Source organism: Trichoderma virens, assembly GCF_000170995.1.
Source record: "Trichoderma virens Gv29-8 chromosome Unknown TRIVIscaffold_76, whole genome shotgun sequence".
Taxonomy (NCBI): Eukaryota; Fungi; Ascomycota; class Sordariomycetes; order Hypocreales; family Hypocreaceae; genus Trichoderma; species Trichoderma virens.
The window spans coordinates 168,329-181,690 of record NW_014013673.1 but is presented as its reverse complement, the minus strand read 5'-3'; the positions used below and the strand labels follow the sequence as shown (position 1 = coordinate 181,690).

The following is a 13,362-nucleotide window of genomic DNA, read 5'->3' as shown; positions in this document are numbered from 1 at the left end:
TAGATTGCGTAGGTGGCACACGAGCACATCAACATTCCTCTTCAGATTAATTATCTTTGCTTTCCATGTGTTCGGGATCTGAAACCGGAGCCTCGTGGCTCCGCTTGGAGAAGTTCTGGAACCCCGCGGTGAAGGATGCGGCTTGGGAGCTTCTGTCAAGAAGCACACTAAAACACAATCAAGAGCAGTAACATATTGTTCTCGTATATTGTGCTAGCCATGCGGGACCTAGAGAAGGAATCTCGGTGCTGTAGCAGTCCAATCGATTGTGTTTCCGCTTTTTGTCTGTCATTGCTGCTTGTCAAAGTATCTATGATGGTGAATCTAGGAGAATGAATGTGTCACTCTCTGCCGCAAAATCACCACGGAGATAGACTTGCGTGGTCGCCACTATGCAAATAATATGAGCTAATGGCACGGTGTGATCGACATCTAAAAGCCTTATATGAAACAGAATGGCTGTTGCATTCATGTTCAATGGTCATATGACGGCTATAAGCGATCTTTGGGCCAGAATACTAATATATATTGAGTCACTCAACATGAACTGGGCTCTCACGCATGTGTTACGCATCGGGATATGATCGTCGATGTTCAGCTCATCGGACCTGACTCGGTCTTCAACTACCGAGACAGGGTATATACTGGTGTTGCATCAAGCCCTGCTAGTACGGGTACAGATTGAGATTGTCTGAGCAATTCGGGTTGTGAATTTCCTTGTTGATGCTGCAACGGAGACTTCTGTTGCTTCAAAAGAGGCCTAGTGCCTTTTGTACTTGTAGAATGTCAAAGAAGGCCTCGGCTGGATAAATTCATAAGCAAGAACTTCTGCTGTGAGGGGTCATTAGAAGGGGTTGCTTTCTTTGACATAGCTGAAACGTCAACTCTTAAATAACCACCCACAGTGACATCCATGAGTAACACTATTGATACAATTCGTATCGATAGCTTCTATTATTTCTACAAGCTGTGCAGACAACTCAGCGACTTCGTACCGAGGCTTGTCGTAGGCTGTAATATTGGCCAATTATTGAGTGGGAATATGACATGTTTTGACAAGTCTGGTTTCGGGCTAGTTGGCAAAGAACGGCTGGGCGGTGCTGTGTTGCTCGAGTTTCATCGTTGCTAAAGTAGAAGCAGCTATTCTATCCCTTTTCTCGAATTATTTACCTGTTGTGGCGCGATCCCACTCTACTTTTTGGCGAAAAAACATAACCAGTAAAGTCATACCGTGGTGAGAGATCTCGGGAATGTTTCCAGAGTCAAGCTGCGACCGAAAATATTTGGCGTAGTCAATCGATAGTCGTACGACCGCTGGTTAGTAAGTTATAAAGCGAGTCAAACGCGCAAGCCCACTCGCGTATTGCCCTTGGAGTGACGGTCCGAGTTTCCTGACTCGTATGGTTCGCCTATTCTAGTGGCAAGCCTCTTCCCCTCTCCGAGGGACTGTTGCGAGTCTTCTCCCCTCGTAAATACAGTAAACATGCCTCTAGTTACATCATGTCAAGGAATCCTTCTCTCGCCTTGTGACGAGGTGCCGTAGCTTTTTTGGTTTGTCCTAAATGTCGGGTGGCGCTGCGGCGGTGTTAAGACTATTCGCTCTGGCGTGTGTCATGTTTCGACCGGTGGGAGCGGCGCCCTTGGTAGGGTGGAGTAGCAACAGCTGTCTGTTACGTTTTGATCGTATTGCGAATGGTTGGACTAAACTGAGGCGATGGACCATGCTCGGAGCTTCAACTGGATATGGCAAACTTCAGCTGTCCGGCTGTAAGGGCCGGCCTAAACGGCTTCCCACCACGGGAGCCCACTTGAACATCTCTCCACCAGAATGGCATTCAAGAGTGGGCTGATTCGAAAATTTAGACGGGATTCTGTCTAGCACTCTGCCTTATGCCCGATAGCTTTCGTTAGCATGTACCGGCGTGTTGGATACATGGTACCTTCATGTTCTCGAACTCTTCATCCTTATATGCTAGATCGTCGCACTTGAACAAATTTCTTCCCCTCTCCACTCTTGAGAACAATGAACTCCAGTAAATATACTTTAGGCGCTGTTCACGGTATACTAAGACTAGCTTCTCTTGGCAACTCAATTGCAACTGATCTTGTTGATACATGAATTGTGTACCAAGCATTGGCAGAACATGTATTCTCCTCATAAACTATTCCTTCACAACATGAGAGCCGAGATGAGGCTGGTAAGTCCTTACGGCCGCAACAGCATTCCACAACGCCGAGGCGTGGCATCACTAACAACTACATCCACAGCATGCAACAGGCAGCTACTAATCTACTCTAGCGCGCCGTTCAGCTATTCGACATCCCTGCCACCCATGTGGTATGCGTCCCACCTGATGACTCGGCACTCTTTTCCTTCTGAAAACTGGTACGAAATCCCAACAACAAATTGGTCTAATCTCCGGACAGGTTTTCCACTTAGAGACTAAATGAGGGCCTGTGGCAGATATACAGATGTGGAGTTGACCCCTAGCGTAGTCGAGTGAACTAGATTCTTGCTGCCGAGAAAAGATCTAGAGCTATACAGGCGCAGGTCTAGCCGCTTGCCATGCGTCACTATGGGTGTCAGGGGCTCTACAACTAAGGCCATTTGCTACATGAATCTAACCAAAGAGCTTCACAATCGTCACCAAGTAGATCATATAGGATCTCGCGTAACAAGTTCCGCTCCGGGGAATGATATGCACTCCACACAATTGGATTCTACCGGATAATTGCATTTGTTAAAGGGTTTATTCCTGAAAAGCCGGCAAGTACATGTAGTCACTGGCTGCCGCTCGGTGAATCCCGCTGTAACTGTACAAAATTTCTCTCTGACCTTATGGGTCTCGGTCTTTGACCTTGGTGTTCATTTTTCTGCTTTTTCTATTACATGCTTGTCACGATTTCAGGAGAAAGATGGCTTCTACATCGGATGTCCAAGTGGCATCTTTGGCGGCTGGATTTACCCTCGGCTTCGGGTTCTTAACAGTTTGGAAGGCCATTCAACATACCCTGAGAAATCGACGACCATGGAGGAGCCAATACATTTACATGATTTGGGGAGAGATTATTGCCAACCTCAGCATCGGCATTATAGGATGGGTTTTTCTTGACGGCCTCATAGGACCAACGTAAGCATTGAGCACTCCTTGTCAAGGGAAGAAGGCGGGAGAGCGAGGAAGAAGGGACACCTCACATACACACCGACACATAAGGCCCATATTCAACATCACCTCACTTATACTGGATTACGAAAACAGATTTTCTAACTCAGTCTTACAGGATACCCGTTTTGTTCTTCTTCCTGTTTCTTTGGGTGTTTGAGATTCAGCTGCTCATGCAAATTATCGTCAATCGAATTGCCATCATCGCCGAAGATAGGAACACGGTATTCAAATTGAAATGGGGCACCGCAGCTATCATTACTTGCATCAACATAGCGGTCTTTTGCATCTGGATTCCAGCACATACTGCTCCCCCAGTTAGCGAACTGTGAGTGTTGGATTGATCCTCCAGCCCAAGATGTTGATGACTGACAATGTTTATAATTGCAGATATGTTCGCATCAATGAAATCTGGGATCGTATTTCCAAAATTCTCATTCTAATCGTCGATGCTGGCCTCAACTATTACTTTCTACGCACCGTCAAAAAACGCCTCGTCGTTCAGCACGGTCTTAGCAAATATGCTCCTCTGGTCAGCTTCAATGCTAAGCTGATGGTGGTATCTATCCTCATGGATGTAAGCTTGGTGTCTCAACTACAGAGAGCTGGAACCCTGATATCTAACTTCTACTTAACGCAGGCTATGCTCATTGGCCTTATGTCATTGCCGAACCAAGTTGTCTACATTCAGTTCCACCCTGTAACCTATATGGTCAAGCTGAATATTGAAATGACCATGGCCGAACTCATCACAAAACTGGCGAGGGGGGATAACTCTGACATGCATATGCCATCCACATCCGGTCACAGAACACAGGCTCGAGAAGAAGAAGAGCATAATAACGAGTCGCAGAATTATAAGCTGCAATCTGTTAACAGAACCAAGCCTACTGGAGAAGACTTCTCATCCATCGACGACGACATGGGCCAGTTTGACGATTCCAAGGCTGCTAGTACTCGTGGTATTCTCGATGGAGGAATCCAAGTGGAAACAGTCATAAGTTCACGGATTTCGCGCAATTCCAGAATCGGCAATGATAGAACAGTAGCGGGTATAAACCGGGGCTCAGACGACGAGCTTCCGCTCTCATATCCGGTCCGGTGACTAAGCCAAGACGTCGGGGAATGTTAACATAGGTGTGATTATAATGAACCTGGCATACCTCACTGGTATAGCATTGAAGATGACGATACCCAAGGAATAATATATGGATCAAGGTTTATGGTGATTCAGAAGATAAGGCGTTAGGCTGTGGAAATACCGTCATACCACCAGTTATCATATATATCATGTGGTAGACTGCATGTCATGTTGATGATTTGCTACGTTTAGTCCAGCCGATTTAATAGCGATCTGCGGCAGGCGTATACCGGAAATAATATTGAGCTCAAGTGTAACTACTAAATGTATTATTGTGTCTGTTATGGAGCATAAATTTCAGCATATGCCTCGTATTTTAGCATATCTTTTATCATCGCAGCCAAAAACGGTTCTTTCTAAATACATTGACTGAAATAATCCGTTATATGCCGACCCATTCTGAAGAATTGAATCAGTTTAAGCTATTATGAGGTGCCAAATGCATGCATATAACCAATGCTCTCGCTATAAATCACCAAGAAAGCCACTTTCTTTACTATTTTCTACTCTTATACTCTTGTTTATACACCTCAATCACATCGCCTTCAAGAGATTCCGAGTCGCTCTTTTCCCAGGGATGATCTACCTCCACATTTCGAATAAGATCCTCATACTTCTTATTTCTAGGTGTAATGTCATAAGAAAATTTGACTGGGTGAGAAATAAGACCCGGCGTTTGTCTGCATTCCACATCGATCTCTTTTCCATTCTCATCTACCCCTTTGGAAATTGTGAAAGCTGCAAGCATTCGTGCGGCAGTAAGGTAAATGCTCTCAACTGCGAGGTACCTGCCGGGGCATACCCTACGGCCATATCCAAATGCATCGTTACCAGGATCAGGCTCATTCCTTGGTTCCAAGAACCGCTCAGGATCGAATACTAAAGGATCTTTATAGACCTCAGGATCATGCAAAAACCACCACACGGATGGAAGTATGAATGAACCTTTTGGAATACGGTAGCCTCTAAAGAAGATTTCTTCTTCTGTCCTATGAGCTGTAGCAATAGGCACAACTGAGAAATATCGAAGCGCTTCCTTGGCCACAGCGCTCACATAGGGCAGATTCTCTTGGTCTTCGTAGCCAGGCAGGCGATCAGAGCCTACCACACGATCAATCTCTTCCTGAGCTTTTTGCTGGACTTTTGGAAATAGAATCATAGCTAAAGTAAACGCCATGATGGTGGATACCGTGGTATCTGCACCTCCCCCATACATGTCGGTAGCTGTGAGTTGAATGTTTGAAATGTCTTCCTCACTCACTCCTGTACCATCTCCATGACCGTGATCTTTGATATGCTCGGACACATATGACTTCTGTCGATAGGTGCCCCTTTCCATTTGTTTTTGGACAAAATTGTACGGCGTTTTGGTAACGGCCTCATTGATGCTTTTCCATTTCCGGGCAGTTTTCTTAAAACCTGTACCCGGGAACCAATCAGGAAGGTATCTGATAGCAGGGATGAAGTCGGCTGCCCAAGAAAGAGGCACAAAAGCAAGTGACAAATTTGTCATGACGTCTTGCATGAGTTGGATGAGAGGATCTTGAGCAAAAGGCTCTATCACATAGCCATATGTGATCTTTAGCATAATTGCAGATGCTTCGCTAGATGATGGTCAGTGGGAAAAAAAATTTCTTCAGTGGAGCGGAGTAGTAAAGAGCTTGAAAATTCAGCTTATAGTTCTCAACTTACGTTTTAATGTGTTCAAAGAAGTTCTGAGGATCATTCATAATTCTCAGTAAAAAGCGTCTTGATTCTATATCCTGTACGGTATTGAATCGTGATGCGAGAATCTTGGTTCCCAATTGCTGATGAATGAACTTGCGGTGTTGGCGATATTGATCGGTATATTGCATAGGAGGCATAAATCCATCATATCCACACATTTCAGACCCGAAGAAGAACACAGGTCTTCCAGAGGTCTTCAGCGAAGACTTTTCTAAGAGTTCACTAACAGCTGCCCTATCGTGAAGGATAACCATTGTCTGGCCCAGTACTGTAACGGAGCTAACAGGGCCATATTTGTCCTTGAAAGGAAGCCAGTGCTCATATTCTGGTACACCTGGAGGTGGAAGATCGTTGATGTTGCCGACAATTGGAAGTGGTTTCGGGCCAGGAGGTAACGGGAGAAGGTCCTGCTTTTTACGGAAGACGAGGCGATAAAGAACAAATGCGAGGACAACGATGATCTGAGCTATAATGAATTTGGACATTTTGGTTCTTTTGAATGAAAACAACAACGATGAACCAAAATGACTACCCTCATTCAAGGGTTGTTGATTTAGTCAGGAAAAATGCTATCCAAGACTGAGCAGAACCAGTCTATATACCTGTACATGCAAGACTGCGGGCGTAAGTAGTAAAACTATGCCCTTCTTTACACCACCCCACAACTTCGGCCTAAAATTACTTGTTTGATACTAATAATTCGGTTAAGTAGGTGTCCCGTTCAGATACGACCTAGTATGATCGTGGATATTTGATGACACTCACTATTCCCCGCACATGATTCCATAGAGGTATTTAAGCCCCATATTATCCGTACCCGTTGTGTAAAGTAGAAATTTGGACATTGGTTTTGCTCGTATTTACATAAGTGAAAAGAGAAGAAATTGATGCGCATGGCCTCGATGTGACGTGTTATAAACTAGATGAAAATTCTTGCTGACACTCAGGTAGCTGATATCATTGGCGCTTCAGAGATTATTGTGCATTACAATTGCGCTGTACAGACTATTCTGTATATTCTGTATGTGTATTGGCCTTAAAGATTCCAGGTCTTTATTCGTTGCCTTAGAATTCAACCGGTTGTTGGCCGCGGGCGGGAAAATCTTGATTTTGGTACAGGGATCAATTTAGCGCTGGAGACGGAGCCTCGTACATTTGTTTTGGCGCGAGATCGTCTCATACACGTCTCCTGCATGTGACATGCGAGGTATGACTGTGTCCAATGGCCATTGAGTCTTCAACTTGGAGTTGGTCACAAAAGTGGAACTAACAGGCAGCGCTGAAGTTGCTCCGACACTCAACCGCTCTCCTTACTGAATGGAGGTAGTAGATCCATGACAACTCATATCACGGCGGTACTAATTTTGGATAGAGTGGGGAGTGCTGTACGGTGAGACGAATAACTTGCCTCGGTTGCAAGGTTGCGCCCGCCAAGTCGCCTAGTTGATGCTCCGGCAACGGCATGAAAGATCTCAAGACTCTGCCATGCTTTTTCACACCAACCCTTGCGTTGGCCAAAGCTAACTCAACCTACTCCTGCTGTCCGTGTGTTCTAGATTTCTCTTTTGCACCTTTCGGTGTGGAAACCTACTTCAAGGAATATAGCACCCCCGTCAATTTCCGAGGGTGTCTTCGGACGCATTGGACGAATTTGATGCCGAACTGACATGGATATCGGATAGACCGCATCCGGAATTGTCCCAGACTAGGATCCAAGGTTTATTTTTTTTTACTAACCATTGACATATTTCCGTTGAATCGTTTCATAACTCCCTATGTTGTGCTATTTCACGGTTGACTACTCCGTAGTTACCATATCAATGTTACACTGCAGAGTATATCGGGCGGAGATGCATCTAGCATAGCCGGCACTCGGTCACCGGAGTTTGCAATATTCTTTTTGTATCCATGAGGCATTCAAGTTTGTAAGTCCGGCTGTTTATCTTTGCATGAAGTCCTTATCTCCCAAAACCCCTTTCAGGCTCACCGTTCGCGTTGTAATTGTATGGTAATCGCTAGCTTTATACAGGCAGTGCTTGCGAATCTACTCAACCTGCCCCGCCAAGTTGGCCACCTGCAGTCTGTTCATCTCAGAAGGTGTCATCAAATATTCTGTTGTAACAGCATGGGGATCCTAGTCTTTTTGCTGTCTCTATGAATCATGTAGATTGTCTAAAATATAGATAAGAGGCACAGTCACAACAGTTGGATCTAGGCAACTAAACCTCTCACCATTATTAATACAGTCAAATTTGTGGATTAAACGAAAGTAACACTTCGCGTGATGTTCTGGTCCGTTACGAGCCTGCAAGTAATAGGATGTGGATAAGGAGTCGTATTGTATCTAAGACATGTTGACGATGGGGCGGAGGCCAATCAGCGCCCTTGAGCCAGCAGTTTTATTCACAACCACATATCTAGCATTAGGATATGCCATATACTATTCTTTATTTTTCTTTGTAGTCTTTCTCTCTTGTTTACCCTGACATCTATGGGTTTATTCTTGGGGCTATGGGGTTGGCATTCCTGTCGATGATGGTGGGTTTGTTCATCACAGGCGTTTTTCTCAGCTGTCACATATATTTTACCGCCGATAAGCGACCTGCGAAAGTTGATAATGTTCCTCCGGAAGCAAGATTTTTACCCGGTATATGCAGGTCAATCTGCATTCCCGTGGGCTTGTTTATGTTTACCATTTAAGACAATCTACGCCAAGTCGCTTCCAACAGACTATTAGCATGGACTTCGAAACCATCAATTCATTGGATTGTATCTATGCGCAGCATAGGAATCTGCCATAGTGGTGTCTTTTTGATCGGACAAGCCATCCTTGGTTATTTGCCCTTCACGTATCCTCGCTATGCCGGATCTTTGTTAGCTGCCCACGGACTTGCATGGAATATCTTCGCTGGGTCTGCTGTCCTGTTCTCCTCATCTATGTTTCGATCACTCGGGGTAGCAGGCGGTGTGAGCTTATTGGGTAGACTAAGTGGCTCTGCATTATTGGTATGATTTGCCTCTATATTTTTTGTGCCAATCTCAGACAGGATAGCAAATTCGCAGTGTCCTGAGATTCTCTGGTACAATTCCTCGGCGGCCTGTCTACTTGGATGATGTTATCAACTGTGCAGTAGAGTATGATAATTACGATGTCAGTGGTCGCAGTAGCTCGGTTGACGAGTGCAAAGGGTCTGGTACATAATAGCCTTTGGGTGTTGATTCAGGCAAGAATTTAGACGCGCACCACAATCTGCATACAGTTGGCCGTTCAACAGAAAAGTGATCAAGGCAGAAATTCATATTTATGAGATAGGATTATTTAGTGCATAAATGGTCACCATTACCTTCACCTAGGTGGAAATCACCAGTGTATTGTGATCCATTATAAATTCTTAGAAGCGAGCGAGATATTTCGTATCAACTCAAGGCAGATCTAAATCTAGCCAATCTTTCGGATTTTCGTAGAAGACACCTCCTAGTTGCTTGATCATTCTGCACCGCTCTTCCATGTCATAAGCGTTGTAGATTATACCAGCACCTCTATGGAAAGCCTCATCGTCTGTTATGTTGAGAACCCAGACTCCACCTCCAGCAGGCCATCCAATTTTGATAAAAGTGATATCCAGATTCGGGTAAACGGACTCGGTAATCAGCCCCATTTTCCAATGGAATTCACTCCTCCACCAGGTAGCACCTAGTTGCCGCACTACAATAGGTGTTTGAATTAGTACCTCTTATCAATGATCTTAAAGCAGCTTTGTAAAGAATTGAAACCATCAATGCGTTATCCCTAGCTGATGTAAATTACAGATGAAATCCCGGCGATGAAGAGGAAAATAGAAAAAGATAAGAAGATAAAAAAAATATATAGAAATGGGTCAAAAAACACTTGCAAGCACTTGATAGTAGGTACTTACTCCTATTGCAATGCGCCTCTTCTTCAATATCGGCATCGAAACCAGTGAGAGATGATGGGGGCGTATCTTGAAATCGGTCCAGCTGTAGAAAATCAAGTTCGACAGCGAAGCATTGTTCTAACACATATACGCCGCCCTTGGATGGCCATCCCAAAACTGAAACGCCTGGGCCGCGACCGAACCTGGCTCTGAACCCCTTCTTCTCATCAGGTCCGTGTTCGCTGTAGTAGGTTAGAAGGCCTTTCACTTCTCCCTTTTTAGTTTCGCCATTCCGTTGTTCCTCCAAGTCTAGCAGCGTTATCTTTGACTGATGAATAACCTAGATGAGCATGATAAGTGTTGTCACGAAAGTAGCAAGATGTGGAGAAAGATGCGCCATTGTTAAATCTTATATGCTCGTTTGAGTTTGCAAAACGAGAAGGCTTGATTGCATCCTAGAGGCTGGGCTATGCTATTAATACCAGGGATGCACATCACAGGGTCGCTAAGCCAACAAGGTTTTGGGTAAATTCAAGCATAAAACATGGATGGATATATAGGTATGTTGGTTCAAACCGCCGAGGTATTTTCATGCAGTATTTTGCAACGACAGCAAGGGTGCGTTTTGGAGGTTTTAATTGATGGCGGAAGCTACGGCTTGAGAACCAACAGGTTGTGTTTCTCAACACCAACACGCACGTGACTTACCTCTTACAGGCACTTTCAACACCTGTATTTTGATACTCCATTATCAGTCCAATGTTGAAGGTATCACAAACACCAACGATTCTTCTGGATTTAGAATTCTGCCCTTTATAGTAGACGGATGCCTAGGGTTGGAAAAATCGACTTACTTGCTTCAGTAGAAGGGCGTATCTGGCTGTTATTCCCTCGGCTATCGCTAGCGTGAATACATGTAACATAAGGCCAACTCGCCTGAAGTCGAGATATAATCTGGGCTCATTCCGCCATCATCTGTAGCCTTGACATAGATGATGACGTTACTAGATATGGTGCGAGATATCAGCTTTGTCAATTTCTCATATTGCGTTTCTCTGGCTCGAGCCCGAACGTCGGTGGTACGATACTTACTTCCATTTATTTGTGTGCGTATTTGAGAGCCTATCCACATGTAGATAGAATTAGGGAAGAAACGACAAGCAGAGCGTCGAGGAAAGCGACCTCGTCTATTTGAAAGTCAACAGTCTCATGGCGCTTCCTTCGTTTTCAGCGTGATGCGGGGTACCTTGCAAGAGGCTGAGGAGTCTCCATGATGGTTGGTTGGCAGCACTTAGTATACATTGAAGATACAGTATTCTAACCAGAAGTGGTATCAATTGATCTGTACGTCGCCTCGCGAAGTCAAGTACATAAGTCCGCGACGTGGGCAGTGGTGAATATTAGGCGCTAACAGGTGGAGGGCACGGAATATTAGACCAGAGGCGGTATCAGAATAACTTGAATGCATCCTGATGTGTGCGCACCCCGCCGACAGAGATGCCTGGAGTATTTCCATATACTCCTCACTGTGACATGTGAGATTGAAGTTAAGCGAAAAATTGTTATTCGACAACTGAGAAACCATAATCTTATATTTCTTTCTCGAACCTCCACCTTGCAGATCAGATGTCGAACGTAAAAGAGAGTAACAACGGCTCACCGAGCAGCAATGATCGTTACGATGTGGACAGTGGCGGTTCGCGGTCCCAACCTCTAGAGGAAATTCTGCAACAAGAGGGCACCGCTAAAACGAACCCCAATACCTCGGAAGTCGCCGATAAAGAAGGCAAAAAAATGCATTTGCCTCAGGATTTACAACAAGAAACAGCCCCAGAATTTTCGTCGCCCGTCGCAGGCCAAAATGACGATCTCAAGCTCGTTAGCGTTCCGTCATCATTTCTGAGAGCTATGATCAACAGATTGCGAAAGCAGCCTGAAAGCTATATGAAGAAGTAAGCTTGTAATTGGCTTCGATACACCTTTTCAGCATGTTTGCTAATTTGACTTTCTAGAGCAAAATATCGGTTTGGAAAAACTCATCGTGATAGAACAGATGGAATAATCTGTGAGGCAGAAGGTCCCTCGGGTCTAGTGGCAATCAAAACCATCTCAAAAAAGGTGTCATCCTCGGCAGAAAAAGAAGCAAGTAGCGAAATAAAGGCCCTACAGCGACTAAATCATCCTCATATTATCCAACTTATCGACTGGTTTGAATCAAAAGTGAGTGTTCTGGGGTTTGTACAACATATATCTGCATCCTTAACATTTTTTCTAGGATGAATACTACATAGTCACGCAAAATACAGATGGAGGTAGTCTTTTTGATCGCATAATCGATATAATTCGATTTCGAGAGAAAGAGGCAATAGCCATTGTACTCCAAATCCTCCGCGCCGTTTCCTATCTGCATAGTAACTTCATCATCCACCGAGGTGGGTAACGCAGTTAACCCCACTGCATGCTCTTTGCTAATTATTAATAGATATAAAACCTGAGAACATAGTTTATGCTTCAAAAGCTTTCGATTCTCATATAATCTTGACTGGCTTCGGTGTATCAGCTATACAAAGTTCTGCTGAAGAGGTCTTCAAAGATTATGTTGGATCATTTGGATATGCTGCCCCGGAAGTAGTACAGCGGGTCGGACACAGTCGAGCCGCCGATGTTTGGTCTATTGGCGTTGTCACCTATGTCCTATTATCTGGCTACATGCCATTCCGGAGTACCAATATACAAGACTTTCTCGAGGAGTGTACTCGAGAGATAATTTTCCATGAGAAATTTTGGAAGAATAATACCAAAGACGCCAAAGACTTCATTTCCTGTCTGATGGATCTATCTCCTGAAAAGCGACCCACCTGTCAGGTATGTCCAATCAAACACAGTTTGATCCATTACAACGTTTGGCTACGAAGTGATCTGACAATGCTTTTATTTTATTTACTTTACCAGAATGCGCTAGGGCATCCATGGCTCGATGACTGCCTGAACTTGCAGCAAAAATGAATACAGGATGACATTTGTTGGATGAAATTCTGCGGCGGCATTCAAGTAGTCCCGTTAAAGAACTGTCTCCATCACCTTCGGCACATACCTACGGTTGATGAGTCCGCGAGCGAATCTGATCAATTGCAAGGAAAATTTACCATTTTTTGTGCTGTCACACGGGCAGTTCTTTAAGGCCATACGGGGGCGTAACTTATTAAACATGACAAAGTTAGATCGATGAAGTGCTTTAGGTAACAGTAGTAGCATTAAAGTGATCATTTAGGTACCAAATTTCCACCTATTAACTTGAGAAAAGCTGATGATTTCCATTTACAATGAAGACCCAACACATATGTACTCCATATACACAACCACTAAAGTAGCAAGCAATTATGGGTCGATACCATGACTCGGGTAGTGTACCATAAAGTCCCATTATTTTAAG

The 13,362-nt window shown here is 44.4% G+C and overlaps 5 protein-coding genes across 5 annotated transcripts; 3 read left to right on the top strand and 2 right to left on the bottom strand.

The window, feature by feature from the left end:
* Positions 1–2,061: 2,061 nt before the first annotated feature.
* Positions 2,062–2,892, top strand: TRIVIDRAFT_216285 (uncharacterized protein; the record flags this gene model as incomplete). The annotated part of the gene is made up of 1 exon (XM_014099701.1): positions 2,062–2,892. One exon carries the CDS (start codon positions 2,145–2,147, stop codon positions 2,445–2,447), a length of 303 nt encoding a protein of 100 aa, XP_013955176.1.
* Positions 2,893–2,916: 24 nt separating this feature from the next.
* Positions 2,917–3,966, top strand: TRIVIDRAFT_128086 (uncharacterized protein; the record flags this gene model as incomplete). The annotated part of the gene is made up of 4 exons (XM_014099700.1): positions 2,917–3,131; positions 3,283–3,492; positions 3,555–3,741; positions 3,805–3,966. Coding segments are annotated over 4 exons (774 nt in total), but the record flags the coding sequence as incomplete, so codon positions are not given.
* Positions 3,967–4,672: 706 nt separating this feature from the next.
* TRIVIDRAFT_90820 (uncharacterized protein) lies at positions 4,673–6,588 on the bottom strand (the record flags this gene model as incomplete). Its single annotated transcript, XM_014099699.1, has 2 exons — positions 4,673–5,909; positions 5,998–6,588. The coding sequence occupies 2 exons, from the start codon at positions 6,516–6,518 to the stop codon at positions 4,802–4,804; spliced, it is 1,629 nt and encodes a 542-aa protein (XP_013955174.1).
* Positions 6,589–9,455: 2,867 nt separating this feature from the next.
* Positions 9,456–10,678, bottom strand: TRIVIDRAFT_69992 (uncharacterized protein; the record flags this gene model as incomplete). Its single annotated transcript, XM_014099698.1, has 3 exons — positions 9,456–9,739; positions 9,951–10,173; positions 10,640–10,678. 3 exons carry the CDS (start codon positions 10,676–10,678, stop codon positions 9,456–9,458), a joined length of 546 nt encoding a protein of 181 aa, XP_013955173.1.
* Positions 10,679–11,837: 1,159 nt separating this feature from the next.
* KCC1 (calcium/calmodulin dependent protein kinase) lies at positions 11,838–12,935 on the top strand (the record flags this gene model as incomplete). Its single annotated transcript, XM_014099697.1, has 5 exons — positions 11,838–11,881; positions 11,942–12,149; positions 12,205–12,361; positions 12,412–12,794; positions 12,882–12,935. 5 exons carry the CDS (start codon positions 11,838–11,840, stop codon positions 12,933–12,935), a joined length of 846 nt encoding a protein of 281 aa, XP_013955172.1.
* Between the last annotated feature and the right edge of the window lie 427 nt (positions 12,936–13,362).